This window comes from Leptosomus discolor, chromosome 9 (assembly GCF_034619465.1).
Source record: "Leptosomus discolor isolate bLepDis1 chromosome 9, bLepDis1.hap2, whole genome shotgun sequence".
NCBI classification, from domain to species: domain Eukaryota; kingdom Metazoa; phylum Chordata; class Aves; order Leptosomiformes; family Leptosomidae; genus Leptosomus; species Leptosomus discolor.
Genome location: NC_141399.1, coordinates 16,409,772 through 16,429,043, shown reverse-complemented (window position 1 = coordinate 16,429,043; position 19,272 = coordinate 16,409,772). Strand labels below are relative to the sequence as shown.

The 19,272-nt window shown below is 38.0% G+C and overlaps 1 protein-coding gene across 1 annotated transcript in view; it reads left to right on the top strand.

The window, feature by feature from the left end:
* Positions 1–200: 200 nt before the first annotated feature.
* The window catches only part of ERC2 (ELKS/RAB6-interacting/CAST family member 2), a 409,803-nt gene continuing 390,731 nt past the window's right edge, over positions 201–19,272 (top strand). The window contains exon 1 of the mRNA XM_086470650.1: positions 201–857. Coding sequence (XP_086326776.1) covers positions 201–857 — 657 coding nt within the window. The remainder of the gene's footprint in view (positions 858–19,272) is intronic.

Genomic DNA, 19,272 nt, shown 5'->3' with positions numbered 1-19,272 from the left:
TGTAAACTTGTTCTCCAAGGTGAAAATTTACTTAATTTTGTAATATCTTTTTTCAGGTCTCTGACTTTGGAGGAACTAGATTTTTGCCTACTGGAAGAATGCAGTGAAACTGCCAATATTTCTAGCTGGAATTATAAATTTAATATTCAACTTTAGTGTTACTAATTTCTTACTAAATAGTACCTCAAAGTAGAAGAAAAATGTATGGAAGTGCAAGAACAATCAGCAACTTAGAAGGAAGTCCCTCCAGGTCTCCTCGTTTGCCAAGATCTCCTCGCCTGGGCCATAGGCGAACAAATAGCGGAGGAGGAGGAGGAACAGGTAAGACGTTATCAATGGAGAACATCCAGTCCCTTAATGCAGCCTATGCAACATCTGGACCAATGTATTTGAGTGACCATGAAGGTGTAGCTTCTACTACTTTCCCAAAGGGCACAATGACTCTTGGAAGGGCTACGAATCGAGCTGTGTATGGTGGTCGAGTCACAGCTATGGGGAGCAGTCCTAATATTGCTTCAGCTGGACTTTCACACACAGATGTCCTTTCTTATACTGATCAGCATGGAGGTCTGACCACATCTTCACACCATCACCACCATCAGGTTCCTTCTATGCTAAGACAGGTTAGAGATAGTACCATGTTAGACCTGCAGGCTCAGCTTAAGGAGCTACAGAGGGAGAATGATCTTCTCAGAAAAGAACTAGACATTAAGGACAGCAAGCTGGGATCCTCCATGAATAGCATCAAAACTTTCTGGAGTCCTGAGCTAAAGAAAGAAAGAGTATTGAGGAAAGAAGAAGCAGCCAGAATGTCAGTTCTTAAAGAACAAATGAGAGTTTCCCATGAAGAAAATCAGGTAAGTAATTCTGAAAGTTTTTCTGTTGATTTACAACAAAGTACAGAATATTTTGCTTATGGGACTGTATCTGATGATGGAACAAGTTTGACATTTACAGGAGTTGTGTATCTTGATCTATCTGCCTCTGGCTGCTAAATGGTAGGAAAGCACATTAATAACAATCTGAATGCACATTATAACTTCCTTCATGCAACATTCTTTCATGTTATAGCTGAAGAAAATAATTGTTTGTTACTACTTTCTTGTTTTTGAGACTCCTGTGCTTTTTTGCAGCAACAGTCTAAATATACGTAGCAACCTTTTCTGAAGAGATAAATGAGCCACCTTTGCGAAAGTATAAATAAACATTGAGGCATATTTTGAGAGCTGTATAGGGATTTGGCTGCTGAGTTTTTTAAAGATACGATAGGATATTAAATCCCCATATGCAAGCTTCTGTAATTCTACATTAACAGAATGAGGTTCAAGTTGTGTTTTCAGCAATGTTTCAGAGACCTGTCTCATAGAAAAACAGCATCATGTAAATGTGTATTTTGAATTCTTCTATTCAGAACATAACATTCCTTTCCAAAAGTTATAAAAAGATAAAATATTTTAATCTGGATGAATAAAGCTATAAGGTCAAGCTTTCAGACTGTACGCTATTTCACAAAGCTATAAAAACAGTGACACAGAATAGATAAAAAAAAATTTTTGTATTGCTGTCTCCACACACTTTTTGGCTGCTGGTCTTATTTTAAGGCTGCTCCTTTTTAGACCATCTGTTAACTTTCCCTAGACAAAAACACAATCCTGTGTTTCTCTCACTTCCAGATTCTCAATCTAAACTTCTTTGTTGGCAGGCAGCAGCAACTGAAATTTTTAATTTGCTTATGAGTTTGTGATATCAGTGCTTCTTACCAAAATTTCCACCTCTTAGGCATGTCATGAATCTAAATATCTATGGAACTAACAAGCCTGATACCAGTTACTTCAGTGGGAAACTGACTGGGTCTTGATCAGGATTTCAGAACAGTGGATTAACTTACTGTTTTCTTGTATAACTTCTGTGTCTAGACTGACAGCAATAGTTACTGAGTATTTATAGTAGATGCACTAGGATGCTGCTTGAACCAATATTATTGAAAATATGTCTGGAGGTTCTGCTGTTCAAAAGCCTTATTGGTTAGACATTCTAATCGCGATAGTTGGGGTTACCTTAGCAATAGGAGAAATATTCTAATACACTCCATTTTGGTAGCATTTTCTACGGAAGTGTCACATTAACATTTTGTATTGGCATTTGGAATCTGAATCCGGTATTTAGAGACTGTCACCTGCTGGAGTGGTTGTGTGCTTCACAACCCTTTTGAAGAAATTTTTTCCTAGTGTCCAATCTAAACTTCCCTGGCACAATTTGGGGCCATTTCCTCTTGTCCTATCACTTCTTACTTGAGAAGAGACCGACCCCCACCTCACTGCAACCTCCTGTCAGGTGGTAGTGGAGAGCCATAAGGTGTCACTTGAGCCTTCTCTTCTCCAGGCTTAAACAACCCCAGTTCCCTCAGCTGCTCCTGATAAGACCTGTTCTGTAGATGTTGCACCAGCTTCGTTGCCCTTCTTTGGACCTGCTCCAGCACCACAATGTCTGTCTTGTAGTGAGGAGCCCAGAACTGCATGCAGTATTCAAGGTGTATTCACCAGTGCAGAGTACAGAGGCACAATAACTTCCCTACTCCCGCTAGCCATGCTATTTCTGATACAGGCTAGGATGCTGTTGGCCAACTGGGCACACTGCTGGTTCATATGCAGCTGTCTGTCAACCAATACCCCGAGGTCCTTTTCTGCTGGGCAACTTTCCAGTCACCCATCCCCAAGCCTGTAGCATTGCTTGGGGTTGTTGTGACCAAGTGCAGGACCTGGCACTTGGCCTTGTTGAACCTCATACAGTTGGCCTCAGCCCATTAATCCAGTCTGTCCAGATCCCTCTGCAGAGCCTTCATACCCTTGAGCAAATCAACACTCCTGCCCAACTTGGTGTCATCTGCAAACTTACTGAGGGTACACTCAATCCCTCCTCCAGGTTGTTGATAAAGACATTAAACAGAACTGGCCCGAATACTGAGGCTTGGGGAACACCACTTGTGACTGGTTGCCAACTGGATTGAGCTCCATTCACCAGCTGGTGAATGGTGAAAACTGAGCCACCCAGTTTTTTTACCCAGCAAAGAGTAGACCTGTCCAAGTCACGAGCAGCCAGTTTCTCCACAAGAATGCTGTGGGAAAGGATGTGATAGTCTTCCTCATCCTCTAAGCAGGTCACTTTGTCATAGGACATCAGGTTAGTCAAGTAGGGTCTGCCTTTCATAAACTCATGCTGACTGGGCCTGATCACCTGGTTCTCCTGCACATGCTGCATGGTGGCACTCAAGATGATCTGCTTAGTAACCTTCTGTGACACTGAGGTCAGAGTGACAGGTCTGTAGTTCCCTGGATCCTCCTTCCAGCCCTTCTTGTAGATGGGCATCATATTTGCTAACTTCCAGTCAGCTGGGACCTCCACAGTTAGCCAAGGCTGCTGGTAAATGATTGAAAAGTGGCTTGGTGAGCGCTTCCCCTAGCTCTGTCAGTACCCTTGGGTGGGTCCTATCCAGCCCCATAGATGTGTGTGTCTAAGTGGTGTAGCAAGTCACTAACCATTTCCCCTTGGATTATGGGGCCTTCATTCTGCTCCCCATTCCTGTCTTCCAGCTCAGACTGGGTGGCTACCTGAAGAACTGGTTTTACTATTAGAGACTGAGGCAAAGAAGGCATTAAGTACCCCTCAGCCTTTTCCTCATCCTTTGTCTGTCACTGTTTCCCCTACATCCAATAAAGGATGGAGATTCTCCTTAGCCATTCTTTTGTTTGCTAATGTATTTATAGAAACATTTTTTCACTGTCTTTAATGTCAGTAGTCAGATGAAGTTCTAATTGGGCTTTGGCCCTTCTAATTTTCTCCCTGCATAGCCTCTGCTGCCTGCCTCTTCTTCCAAATGTCATAAACTCCTTTTTTTAATTTTTTTATTTCATGAGTTCCAGCCAAAGCTCTCTGTTCAGCCAGGCTGGTCTTCCTTGCTGGCTCATCTTCTGGTACATGGGGACCAGCCTTCTCCTGTGCCCTTATTTTCTTCTTGAAGAATGTCCAGCCTTCCTGGGCTCCTTCACCTTTCAGGACTGTCTCCCAAGGGACTCTGTCAACCAGTCTCCTAAACAGGCCAAAATCTGCTCTCCGGAAGTCTAAGGTAGCAGTTCTGCTGATCCCATTCCTTATTTCTCTGAGAAGAGAAAACTTTTCTTTGAATTAAGACAGTTGCTTTTGCATCTATGTAAAATTCTCATGTCCCCAACCTCCTATGACAGTAAATCCACAGATTAACATGTCATTTGAAGAACCACTGCTCTTCATTTGTTTTTACACTAGACTTTGGCTCCTTTGCTAGGATTTCCTGTTCCTTGTACTGGAGGAAACGTTAAATAGTTAAAGGCTGGTGCTGGCCTCAGTGCTAATTTTATAGGACACTATCATCACATCCCTCCCTCAGCTCTTCCAGGCAGGAGAATCTTAGCATGTGTGATAGTTCCTTTTATGAAACTCTGATATTTCTTTGATTCTTCTCAATCTTTTTCAGACCTATTACATTTTTTTTGAGGTGAGGAGACCAAAAAGGCTCACGTTTTTCATGATATAGGTGTAAAGTGTTATGCATTGGTCTTGTATTGTTTGCCCTCTTATTCTGTATGTCTCCCAACAATTCCCAACATTCAATTTGTTCTTTCTAGCTTTGGATGACTTTTTTTTTACTGCTACTGAGTGCTGAGCTAATGTTTTAGTGGAAGTATTTATCACAGCTGAAGAATCTCACCAGTAGTTATAATCAGTTTAGATCCCAGCTTGTTACACATGAAGGTGGGCTTATTTTCACTTGTGTGAAAATTCACTTCATTTATCTCTGAATTTCATCTGTCAGCCCTTGCCTAGTTGCTTAGCTGTATAAAATCCTTCTTTGCATTTGGCTTTTGTCTCTACTGCCCTGAATAACCTAATATCATGAGGAAAATTAGTCATCTTGCTGTGTTCTCTGGGTTGCTTAGGACCTGTCAGACAGTGCAAAGCCCAGCCACAGGTTGCAGCAAAAGTCCACAGGGGGCTTCTGTTGGTTTTATGGCTTGTCCATGTGTTTCTGCTATTTCCTCTCTTGTAATCAAATATTTATGTATGAAAGTACCATCCCGCTTACCTAATTGCTGCTTATTTTTCTTGTAAGCATTTGGAGAGGAGCCTTTCTGAAAGAATGGCTTTGGAAGTCCAAGCTGGCTGTGTCAGCTAGTTTGTCAGTCTTACTTATCCACATAGTTATTGATTCCTTCAACAAATTTCAATTAAAATTATCAAAAAGCTGTACTTTTAAGGACAAAGTGATGTGATCTATCATATCTGTACTAAAAAGTGATAGATCTATCCTTGTTTGTCTGAGGGTTACTGGCTTTTGAAACTTCCTTTCTTAACTGAGATGTTTCTTTCTGAAACACTAAAAACTGTTTTCGGATTGGATGTGTGTGATGAAACTGACCCTGAATGGGGCCCTTAGTCTAGTAGCCAACTTTGGGAACTCTGAGGAGACTGGAGAAGGGCAAATCTAGCTGTATAACAAAAATATAATTTACTAATTTTTATTTAAGTTTGATATTTTTATTGTGGTTTCTGGAAAAATATTGTAAGAACAACCAAAGAAAACTATTTGTAAACTGTATTAATTATTGTACTTCTAAAAAAAATCATTAACTATTTCTAAAATATAAGGAATATAGGGGGAAAAATAAAAAAGGACTAGTACTCAATATGGATCTGTCAAGAATAATGTTGAAGTCTGATTTTCTTGGATGACAGGAAAACAGGCTTTATGTATCAAGGAAGAACAGTAGTAACATTGACATTGGGGAAAACTTTTTACATTGTCTCAAAGATTTTCATTAGTGAGCTCGTGGGAAGCCTGTGAGATGGGATAGGCATCCATATAATAGCACTCTGGTTGGAAGACTGTGTCAAAGTAATTATCAATGATTCATAGTGAAATTGGAAAGATGTCTAGTAGATTCTAGTAGGGATCTGTCATGTGTCTGAGGCTTTCATCAGTGTTCCAAATGATGGATATGTATTACACACCCAGATAATGTCAAGCTGTGAAGGGTTAGAAACATGCTGGAAAATAGGATTATAAATGAAAACAAACTTGGCAAATGGAAGAAATATTCTGAAAAAATAGGATGTGTTTCAGGAGAAAATTGGTAAAAATCGAACTTTTTGGAAGCGAAAAGAGACCCAGGAAGAAGTTTATGGACAGTAACTTGGATGTTCCTGACTTTCTTTTGAAGATTATTTTACTTTTGAAACTGTATGCTTTGAGCATCTGTTCTTTGATATTACCCAAAGTTAGTTGTCTTTCTATTTTTCATATTCTTTGTGACATTTTCTCACAGCACAAATAGTATTATCCTGTATATGGATTGTTTGTATACATAGAGGCAGGAAGTACTCTAAATGTTTTTAACGATTTAAAATGGTTCTTCATCTTGGAATAGTCAATTTGCAATGTCTCCATTGGAGAGTTCATTATTTTTTTTTTTCCAGGTAGATAGTTATTTTCTCTAATCTTGCTTGAATGTATTCTAGTAGAGTAGAAGGTTTCAACGGAGAGCAGAAGGGTATGAGGTGGAAAGGACTGGGAGGACACAATTTATTCAGAAGTGTTAATTCCCAGAGTTGTTGCCTGTCTGTCAAAAAGGAGGGATAACTAGTTTATCTGTTTGGATTAGCTGGTTCTAAGACAGCATATTAATGTTTATCAGTTGATATGCTGCTTTTATGACACTGCAATAACTGAATTAATTTACTGTGACATTTTAAAAATAAATTGTTAACTCAGTTACACAAAATAATGCCCTGTTCCCTACTTATAAATGTTATTTAACTACATAGTTAATCCAAAATGAACCACTATGCAATGAACTGTGGCTCTTTTCCATTCATGATATGGTTATATGTTGTTGGAAACAAGTGGTGAGCTTGACTCTTTCTTTTTTTTCTTACAGAAAACCAGGTAATCTTAATGTGTTCTTTAAAAACATATTAAAAATTTTTGATCTTAGTTCCTGTGCTGATACTGCAGGAGTTTGCTTCTGATTAATGAGATGAAAAGAAAGGATAAAAAGGGTAGTGAACAGTTCCTTTGGGAGGCTCATAGTTTTGAATACAAAATTGTTCCTTGAAATTATTTTCATATATCTATAGCAATATGAATAACCCATAGATGCTGCAATTAACAGAATAGAGCTGATAAAATAATCAGTAGATAAGGATATGCATATTCATAAATTCAGAACGGTGAGTCACTACTCAATGTTATTTCACATGCTCTTCATTTTTACTTTGATTTATGACAAGTATCTAAGTAGAAGAGTAAAAGAAAATGCACTAAGAAATAATGTGAAATGATGTTTCCCTTTGTATTAATTAAACTATATTCCTAGTAAGCCTTGATCAGGCTAATGTATACATTCTTGGAAAAAACCCACAAAAAACCCCAAACCAAACATACCATATATTTATTTTACTTTCTGATGCATTGCACATCATACTAAGTACTCTCTTTTAGTCATCTTTCTGTCTTGTAAAAGAAAAGTCAGGAGCAAGGGCTATAATTTAATTTGCTGTAACTTTACTAGCTTATCTAGGAACTAGTTGGTGGATTTAAAAAAAGAGTAATTAAAAATTGTAGTTTTACAAGTATATATAAAGAATATATACTTGAAAAATATTAAGTTTTAATAGTAATTTCTAATAATAACAACAATATGTTTACAGCAGCTCACCACTTAACTTTACCCAATGGTTTCTGTGGCTGGGAACAGCTCTGTCTGCTTCCAAACTGGACAGTCCATTGCTTAGACCCTGCTGGCATCCCCTGAATGCAAGTCAAAGGAAGTTAAAGATCTGTTGTCTCGTCACTCTGTCTACTTCTGAGATTACTCTTCATCTTTTTTTGAGATTTTTTTTTTATACCCATTGAAATTCTGAAGGCTTGATCCCAGTGGAATATGCAGGGAGTTTCCAGCAATTGGGTCTTCAGTCTGAGTTCCCAGATAGATATTTTCTTCCTTAGTACACACCGAAGTATATACTTTCTTACTGGCTGGAAAGGTGGCCCTCCCTGTTGTTCCTAAATACCAGAGGTGGCCAGAGGAATTTTTTGGGGTACAAATACATTTCAGCCTATCTCATTGACTCCGGGTAATGTGTGTAAACCACAAACTTTGAAGCTTATTGTGAATATTTATGAAGTACCAGGTTATACACAAAGGGTAAAGCTAGTAACCTGAGAAGTGGAAATGTTCTGTTCCTGTTTTCCAGTGTGTCCTGAGGTATGTTCTCACATTAATAAACTAATTTAATAACAAAAAAATTACTTGATCTTTTCTAAAAATGTCTATTTTCAAGAAAAAAGTTATATTTAAGTTTAAAATATTTAAATGTATATAATATTTACAACCAGTGAAAAGTGTCTTTTAAGATATTTTAAAGCCAGTAGGTTCAGCACATTCATTCACCTTATTTTCTGTTTTTCACTGTATTGTTGTTTCCTACTTTGTTCAGCTTCTTTAATACTTCTGTCTTAAGAGCTGCATGCATACATGTCGATTTTAAATTTGTTTTGTTTTCACTGTTTTCTTCATGTAAATTCATGTACATTGATGGTAATTTAGGTAAGTGCAAAATATTCCTCCTTTACTTTTTTTTAAATGAGACAAAGTGCTTAAGTCTTTAAATGTGTGGAATAGATTAAACATTCATCATAGAGCAAAACTTCATTATCTGAAGATAGAATCATAGAATGGTAAGATGAAAATTTAATGGAACTTCAAAATAAAATGGTTTCTGTCAAATGGGAAGAGGCTAAAATAGCAGGACTCCTCTGCTGAGGATTGGTGATATATGGGTGGTGTGAAACAGAGCAAATAAGCCATGCCGGAATGGTGTGTGTTGGCTTTTGTGTTGCTGTAACGGATGATGAGGAAAGGCTACTAGCTCTGTGGTGGGGAGTGGAAAGAGGTAAGGAGGTTGGTCATAATACAGTAGATATCCAAGGAAATTTTGAGGAAGTAATAACTCAAAAGTGTTTAAGGGTGAGTGGGAAATGTAATTATTTTTCACTATTTTTTTTACTGTGGGATTTTTAAATGTGAAAAAACTTGGTAAGTACTGAGCTAGAAAAAGAATAAGGGGAATGTGTCCCTGTAAATGTGCAAGTACTTGTTTAGTCTTCACTGAAGCTTTTTGGTTGTATCTTGGTTTAGATAATAGTACACATATATACATTATATAGTAGAAACTAATAGTTTAAGTTGTGTGAAAATTGTATCACTTGTTAATGGTCATTTGGAAAGGATAGTAATAATAAGTTGTATCCTTTTGTGCATTTTTGAGATATAAGCAGATCTGAGGAAAGTAAACATGGATTTTATGTTCTGTGCCCCCTAGTATTTGAAAAAGATAAGGAGTATGAATTGTAGTTTCTAGGGTGCTGTGTGTAACTGTCAGCTAAAGGAGCACTATTAGGTTTCGAACAAAAGGTACTTTATTAATAATGCTAGAAATTAAAAGTTTTTCAAAAAGTGACTTAAAGGAATATGGGCAAAATACCTACTTTAGTCAGTTGGGTCACTTTTTTTGTTTGCTTTTTTTTTTTTAAAAATACAGGATATAGCTCACTCTTAATTATGCCAATATGCTATCATTTAAAAAAAAATTTCAATTGCATCTTGAAGTCTTAGAATGAGTGTCAAATAATGAGTTTCAGTGAGGTTCTTTATGAAGACTCTTAAACAAAACCAGTTATGCTTTAAGGAAAGATGCATTGACTCTACAGCAGAAACGGCATTCCAATCAAAGGTGTTTGAAACTGTGTAATGCTGTATGACTCAGAATTTTGATCTCATCAGCTTTGAACAAATTCATATCCTTAGCTAATGTTTGATGGTACATCCCTGAGATACTACAAAAAGTGCTTCTCTTCTGGTGATCATCTGCTGTGTAAAACAAAACTGAAGCATTGCACGAGGTGTTTTCTGAAAGGCTATAGGATTATTAGTTGATATTTTAGCTGAATTTAGTAATTTCATTGTTTGTTAATTTTCACTTGCAGCTTCAGATGGATGCTGCATCCTATATTCCCTGTTCTGATGTGCTTTGAAGCGAGGTTCTGCTGTTCAACAGTGATTATTGTGCTGCTGTGTGGGTAAAACCCACTCAGAGAAGCCAGGATTCTGACAGGGTCTCAGATAACTACTTCAAAAAACGTAGATCTAGCAGGAAATAGGTTGGGATAAAACTATCTTTAAGTTACCCTTGCTTTAGGCTTGTAGTACTATTTGAAGATATTCCTTCAGTACATACTGGTAAGCCACACCTCAAGCATGGCAGCTGCTGCTTTTTGCTGCCTCCTGCCTTAAATTAGGGATCCGTCCAGAGCAGGCATTTTAGTAGGGTACTTTATGCTGTCAGAATGACGTAAAGGAGATGGGGGGAGAGGTAATTATATTGTAGATGAACTGTTTTGAGTTTTGTTAGAATTGGGAGGTATCAGATACGTTGCATAAATAAACTATTTGATAATACAGGAACTTATTTTGAAATCAAGGCTTACAAAGCATAAATAAAGTCTCAAAGTTAACATTTAATCTCACGAATAATACAGTTTCTTACAGGCGTGGTAGATAATACATCAAATACTATCCTTGGTGAAATTCTTTTCCACCGATTGTGATGGAGCTTGCAGTTTATGGGGTGTTTTTTAAAACTAATTTTTATTTCTGTTAGCTTCTGTAAACTGGTTTCCTTCCTGCATTTAAACCTTGAGGCCTTACAGTGAATCTGATAAAAAGCTGGAAAGGACTCTTCAGAATTTTCCATCATCTGAAGTGGGGGAGAGAAAAGGGAGGAAGTGCTGAGAAAAAAAAATGAGTCATTTCTTTCTCATTATACATTTTTAGTCTTTACTATTTCAGACATTTTCCCTCATTTTTTTTTTTCCTTACATCTTGAATTTTCTGGGAGTTGTCCCCAGTTTATCTACCAGGCAGTCAATGCCACATTCTATTAGCCTGCAATAGGGAACTCTGTCCTCTAGGCTATTTCTGAAAAAACACAACTGTCTGGCTGTGCTGCAAAGCATTATTTTTTGTTTATTTAAGATATGTATATAATTTAAAGATAAACTTGCATGACACTTCCTAACTCTTCTGTTATGTTCCTGAGTTCGTAAGATGCATTTCAGCTTGTTGTGGGGTGAGGGGAATGCTATGATAGTGACTTGACCTGTTGGTCACTATTTCAATTTTCTTCTGAATTTTTGCATGTCTGGGAATTATAGTGTGTTAATGTCTTGCACAGTCAGATTCTGACTTTACCTGTTGTTTGCTCTGTTCAAGGTTTGTCTCATTCCTGACTATAGAACCATGTATTTCCTTGGTGCCAGTTATAAAAGCTGTCAGTTGCAAATATGATTTGCTGCTTGAATTTGTTGCTAGAATATCTGTCAGCCAAGTTAGCAAAAAAACCTGGAATTCAGGAGCCCTTGGTATATTTCATAGAGGATAACTTTGCTTCAAATGGGTTTGCCTATAGCTGGAGCAAATAACTCTTTTGAATTTAGTAATTTTAAAATATTTGGCCTGTGGGATGGGGAAATAATACAGTATTTACTTTTTGAATTTCCTGAAGCATCTTCCACAACATAGTTATTGCTCTTACTCTTGGTATTTGCAGAGGATATACAAAGCTAACAAAACACATGTGAACAGAAGGCAGAGTTAATGTGAAGTGCTCTTCAAACCCTGAAGGGAAAGGAATAAATGATGTTTTTGCCAAAAGGAAAATCCTGAGGCAAATCAATGTAAATATCTCAGTGTTAGAGACTCGGAGGACACTGAGGCCTTGTAAGGTAATCTCTGTTCCAGTTCCATCTATAAATGAATGAGTGTGTGAGGTCTCTACATCACATTTCTGTAGAAGAAAAGCAAAGGTTGGCAGAAACTAGAGAAAAAGCATAATACACGCTGGGATGCAGCTTCAGAGGAGCAGCAAGCCTGAAACAAGGTCAGATTTTTCAGACTCAAGTTTTCCATTTAGTTGACTTCAGTATTAATTGTACAGGGTACAACTCTTACTGCAGAATCCGTGTTTGAATTGAAAGAAAAACACAGAAAGAGATGGGCAGTTGTGCTTTGAAAAGTAAATACTTCCTATGTATTTTGTTTTAAATTATGTGTAAACTGATGTTGTATAATTCTTTCAATTTGTAGGTAGAAAGTCTGAAAGTATAGTCCTGTTAGTGTATACTTTTTTCTCTGTGTGATATTATCTCCAGATAGCTAATGGTTACTGATAAAGCGTACTGTTCTCAATTCAGTGAAAAAATGCCTAAGTATCATGGTACAGTATTCCTGCTGGATACAGTAGAAGGTGGAGGTGAAACAGTGGGTTGCTATTTAAATCTTACTATACCAAAGCATTAATAAAATTTTTCAATCCAAACTTGAAAAATACTGTTTGAAATCAACAGGTCTGAGATAAAAGCCACCTAGTCTATTGAAGTATAGATGTAATTACACACGCACATACATACATATACATAAAAAAATTATACAGAATTATTCAGAATGTTTTGCATTCAATGATGATGTAAAATTCCTGTGTGAATTTCTACTGTTCTCTGAGCAATAGACACTAAGCTGTATCTCTTGGAATTTTGAGGGAAACCAAAATTCCCAATTGCCCTTATTCTACAGCCAAAATTGTATTTCTTCCTATGCCACTGAAAATTTACCTACTTGTCTGCATAGCTCTCTGGAATACGGAGTATATGTTACCCACATAAAAGCTGTTTGAAATAAAGGTTTGTACTGAGTTTGATGTTAAACCTAGGTACACATTATGTTGTCTTACTTGGTTTTGATATATTTTGTAAAAGAAACAAACAAAATCCCAAAATGAACCCATAACATTTATATTTCTGGAGATGATTAATACTGCCATGAAAATTACAATATACCACTGTAATGATGTTACAATATCCTGGAAATCGAAGTTCTTCCTGCAAAATTTGTGTTCAGAAACACATTGTGTTGTATGCTAGTGTTTTATTAGGAAGTTTCTGATACTGGAGAGACTTCGCATAACTTTTAATCGTTGCTTAACAACTACTTAGAAGGCTGTTACCCTCTTGTGGATAAAATGTGTTTATTTTCTCTTTATATTATTATTTTAGGATTTTTATTGTTCTATTTATAACATTGTGGTGGGTTGACCCTTGCCAAAATCCCAGGTGCCTACCAAAGCCACTCTCTCACTCCCTCTCCTTAACTGGACAGGAGAGTGGAGAGGAAAAAAAATAACAGGCTTGTGGGGTTGAGATAAGGACAGGGAGATCACTCAGCATTTACTGTCATGGTGAAACAGACTCAATTGAAGGGAAATGTAGTTTATTACCAACTAACTCGGAGAGGAGTAAAGAGAAATAGACCCAAATCTTAAAACACCTTCACCCCCCCCGCCCCCCTCCCTCCTTTCCCAGGCATAACTTTGATCCCAATTTTCCTCCCCCGCAGCGGCACAGGGGGAAAACAGGGAATGGGGGTTGGGCTCAGTTCATCACACTGTTGTTTTCTGCTGCTTCTTCCTCCTTAGGGGGAGGATTCCTCACACGTTTCCCCTGCTTGAAGGTGGGGTCCCCCTCATGGAGAAAGTCCTCCATGACTTCTCCAGCGTGAGTCTTCTCACGGGTCCAGTCCTTCATAAACTGCTCCATGTGGGTCTCCTTCATGGCGTGCAGTCCTTTAGGAACCAACTGCTGCAGTGTGAGCCCCCCTCATGGGGTCTCTGGCTGCAAACCTGCTCCAGCGGGGGCTTCTGTCTCTCCACGGGCCACAGGTCCTGCCAGGAGCCTGCTCTGGTGCAGGCTTCCCAGGGGGTCACAGCTTCCTTCAGGTATCCACCTACTCTGGTGTGGGGGCCCTCCACAGGGTGTAGGCAGTCATCTGCATCCGCCCATGGGCTGCAGGGGCACAGCCTGCCTCACCATGGTCTTCACCACAGGCCCCAGGGGAATCGCTGCTCTGGCGCCTGGAGTATCTCCTCCCCCACTTCTTCACTGACCTTCGTGTCTGCAGGATGTTTCGCTCACATATTCTCACTCCTCTCACTCACTGCAATTACTGCTGCGCAACAACTTTTTCACTCTCTTAAATACATTATCACAGAGGCGAAAAACGCTGTCGCTGATGGGCTCAGCCTTGGCCAGCAGCAGGTCTGTCTTAAAGCCAGCTGGCATTGGCTATCTCTGACAGGGGAAACTTCTAGCAACTTCATACAGAAGCCACCCCTATATCCCCACTGCTACCAAAACCTTGCCATGCAGACCCGTTACAAACATGTACTTATAACTCATATATTCTTGGTTTGGTTGAAATGTGGAAGTGAATGAGCTGAATTAACTGCATAACTGTGTATGAGTAATCTAGTAGTTTCCTTACACTATAGAGATTTTTGTCTTTAGATTCCCTAGTGAAGTTAAAGAAGTGGGGGAGAGAACTATAGAGTAGAAAGCACAAAAGTTGCTTAAGAAAGCAAAACCAGGCATTCTTCATGCTGTTCAGGCAGTTCATCCCCTGAAGAGGGAGAGCTGTCAGAATGAGAATTTGAGCAATTAGACAAGAACACTCATGGTAGGCCTTTCCACGTGAATACACTGCATTATTCTTGCTTCAGGTCTGCAAAATGAACAAGCAGTGCCAGTCTGGCAAAGTCCAAGAAAAGTTATTTCTAAATAATATTTTAGATAAGAGTTTGTTTTCTTAAGTACATATATAGGTGTTGCAGAAAACACTAGATTTAGGATTTTAGGATGCTGCTTGGAAGTACCCTTACTTTTCCCATCTTGATTTGAATATCAAGAATTCTAATTAGTGGATATTAGTAGGAGAGACTAATGATTAATTGGGAAGATAAGTCTCAAATGGAATAAATGATCAGATATAAAATAAAATCTGTATTGCCAATGCTGCTAGCATACCCCTGTAAAGTCCCAGACCTAAGATATTTATTAACCAGTCATCTGTTAGCGCTTAGAAACAAGGATAATGTGGTGTTGTCCGAGATGTCTGCTAGATAGGATTTATTATGGTACCTATCGTGTATAATCTTTGAATGGTGACCAAAGTAGGTACGAGCCAAGAGCCTACGAGCCAAGGACATGTTCCTTGACCAAACATGGTCAATTCGAGGAGTGGTCGAGACCTCCGACTTGCGGACCACCTACCCAAATTATACCACCTACTCAAAAGGGAACAATAGAAGACTGTGACAGAGGCTGCGTGCTAATTTGCATCAGAAGCGAGAGAAGAAGAACCAATCATCGAGAGAGTGATAATGATCATGCATTGTATAGACTGAGTATATATGAATTTAAGACATAAATATTTGTTGATTGCAACAGGCAGGCGGACATCTTTGGGAAGGAGCCCATGTCCCCAGTGCACATCGTTAATAAAGGACGTCTCTACTTCTCTAACTTTGTGTAAAATTTTTCTTACCACTGCAGATTTGCAACATAGCTATAACCATAAAACACAAATAGAAGCCAGCAGTAATAGAGATTCTATGTTAAATAAATAGGGCATTATCCTTTTCAGAACTCAGATCTGTATAAAGCAGTGCTGCAGTGTGTTACACAGTGTTGTGGTATTAGTATTTCAGATATTTTAACACATCTCAATTGAAAAATTAAAAAAAAAACCAAACCAGTAGAGAAGTAGTTTAGAAATAAGAAGATGTCTTTGCTTTACACAAAATTGGTCCCAAATTCTATTATTATTCTGTTTGGGTGTGTGTGTTTACCCCCCCCTGCCTCCTCCTGCGCCCTGTCTCCAGTCTTTCTCTGCATTTGTTGCATGTCTCTGCCAGTTTTAGGGAATAGCATTCTTGTCTAGCTGGCATTGTTTATTTAAGCGTTACTTTTTCAGTCATCCTGTGGGTGCTAGATAATTGAAAATTTCTGAAACTCAGCATCGTGTATGTGCCTTTTTGAAAGAAGTCCTATTGTGTGTAGAATATCCATCTTTACATTCTGATGAAGGTTTACTTTTAATAGCTTTAGGACATTCTTTTACCTTTTGGGCATCCATTAGGAATGGGTGATTCAGCTTGTAGAGTTTTGTTTAGAGGATGTTTCTCTGAAGTTTCATTTATTTAAAATTCTGTTCCTTGTGGGTTGTGACTTTCTCCACTATTTTAATACCCAAACCTGAACATTTATCTGCTTGACAAATGTGTGTGGCTTGATGTCTTATGATCTTTGCCATCTCATTCTTTTTCTGTAGGACTTTGATTCTTAGTGGGAGGGGGTCACAGAGCACTTGCAAAGTCACTTTATTTTTGTGCCAACCAGCAATCTCGCACATTCTTCTGCTGCCGCTTTTCCCAGTAGTTGTCATCAGAATTTTTATGTCAGCATAATGTGCTACATTAGGGACAAAATACTTAGGTTTTTTCCCCTGGGTTAATTTTCAGGTGGATCACTTCCCTGACTGTTCACATCTAGTCATGTGCTGATGTAAAGCAGGTAGAGGTTGAGTGGCCAAGAGTAGGAGAAAGGGGGATCTCAAATTCTGGCAGCAGTTTAGATTCTGCTGCTGAGCCTTTCTCTACTGAGGCTTGACTGCATTTGGCACTTAAGAAATTTCTTTGAAGAAAGCATGAATATCTGTACTAATACTGCAGTCTGTTTCAGACATACCTCAGTGGGTACAGAGAATAATATTTAGACTGCTTTAGGTATTTTTTACTTGCATACTTACATCATGAGAAAATAGTGGCTCTGATATTCTTGTGACTGCAGTGTACAACATAATTTACCATTGAATCCCATTCTCTTTGACAGGTCAACACTGCATTTTAGCTCTGATGATGTCTTTGGTGTTTGCCCTGGCACTTTATTTTCAAATGTCCATAACTTTTTTTTTCTCTGTCTTGATGTAATCTGAAGGGTTGGGTTTTTCCAGTGACTTGATTAAGATCAGTCTTTCCCTACTACCATGGGAATGTTTTGGTGGTTTTTCTTTTTTTCTTTTAATCCTGGCTTAATAGTGTCTACAACAAATTTGAATCTTTCAGCTTTGAAGGCTTACTTTCCTCATACTTCTTTTTCTAGAACTAAGTAATCATCTGGTTTTAGTAATTATTTTAACAGATGAGTAATTCTAAAACGTACAGAAACAAACAGTTTTTAATGCAAAAAATCTAGTAAGTATATTTTGTTATGAAGCATGTATCCTTTTCTCATTTTATTGCTTAATTAATTTTTACCAGAGAGTAGAAAATTCTGGAAAACACATAACAGGTTTTACTGCTGTTCTTGTTTTTAATTCAGCTCGCAAAAGGCTACTGGGAGGATTATGTGTGATCAAGAAGAGTGAGTCAATTTGTATAAACTCCTTATTTGTACTATTTACACATCTTAGACATTCAGTATTATTTTGCCCTTTTCTGTTGTGCTGTTCAGATGTGACTATGCATTTTCTTTGACTCTTAAATTTAAAGTCTGGAGTGTCTTGAGGTAGTAATTCTGAATGCTAGAGGTTTTCTACTCACCTACTTTCCCCAGATTGACAAGCTTGAGCATTTAAATACCAAAAGAATTACTGTGTTTCTTCTTCATTGATGCTTTGAATAGAGTGGTCATTAAAAGCAATGTTTCTGTTTCACTGTCTGGAGAAAAGCTGTACCAGGCATCAGTCACATCTGAGAGGATGAAAAGCTTAGATGTGAGGAGCCATGACAAAAGGCGAGGTTTTCTGTTCCCCAGACACTTGTCCTTCCCTTTTCCTGTATAACTGTGCTCCATAAGTAAGTATATGGAGTGGAGTGCTGTACTGAGGGATCACTTTAACTGAAACAAGCAATCATTTGTGAATATAGATGTGGACATAATGGAGGACTTTGTAAGTAGTTCTATGCCGTTATAATGAGCATAACAATTGGTAAACTATTGTTAAAATTTAAGTGGTGGTTTTTTCCCATTGGCAAGCTGCTGTCTAATCAAAATCTGTTTACACTGCCTTCATTACAATTCAGAAAAGAGGAACATCCCTTTCCTCATAATCTGGAGCAAGTCCTTCTGAGCTGGAGTGAATTTACCTTCTCTAATAAATGAATATGAGGAAATAGATGATGTCTGTTCAAGTTAAGTTGCTGCTTATAGCATGAATATATGCAGATTGTTTAAATACTGAAATCAAGCTTCACTTTTTTGGCAGGAAAATCTGCAAGTTGTAGGCTATAGATTGGGGGGAAAAAAGATTTTGATACAAATTCTGGGAAAGCTAAATCCGTATTAATTAAAGCCAATTAAAAAAGCAACACAACTCCCCCCTCCCCCCAACAGTCCAAAATACAATAACTGGTATATAAAATAACCATGGCTTGAGGTGTGTGTTCCTTTGTTTTGAATACTAAGAAGTGTAATTGTTTAACTAAGGCTCTAAACAGTATGCAGCAGATGAACATTTCTATTATAAAATTATTCTGAAATTATGAAACTTTAGGGTTTAGGTGTGAAGCAGGAAAACCCAAACAAAATCAGTGAAGTAGTGGTTTCCTTTTGAGGTGAAGTGGTTTTGTCTTTGTGTGTGAATCTTGTTTCCTATGGTTATTATAGGAGAGCAGGGAAGGTGGATATTCTCGTGTCACCTGCAGAGGCAAGCAATCAACTTTAGATCAATACATTTGCAGCTGTTACATACCTAAAAGCAGTGCAGCCATACTGTTAAAGAGAACTTCACAATTCAGGATGGTAAACTTAACTAATAGATTGCTTTATAAAAACACTTTCTTTTGCTTTTGTGTTAAACTTTAACCAGAAGTTGATTCATTTTTGGACCAATATGTATCAGAACTCTGCTACTCTGTAGATAACACGCTCGGCTAATTAAACCTTCAGGTTGTTTCCGAAGAGAGGATTTCCCATAATACCAAATTTGGATGAAGCTTTATTTCAAATAAGCTATTAATTTCTTTTGCATTTCAAGAAATTATACCGAAAAAAATTTACTTGGGCTTTCACGAACCTGTGTAAAACAGATTAAAGAAGAATAAAGGTGGGAAAAGCAGTGGCTTTGGCAGATTACATAGTAATGCTCAACAATTCTAGTATCACTTATAATGGTGTGAAAGGTAGGTAACTATACATGCTTCTGCAGTTCACAATCCCATTTACTAAATTGCCAGATAAGACTCTTAAGGAAAATAGAGCAGTTAGTGATAAGTGCTGTAAGGATCAAG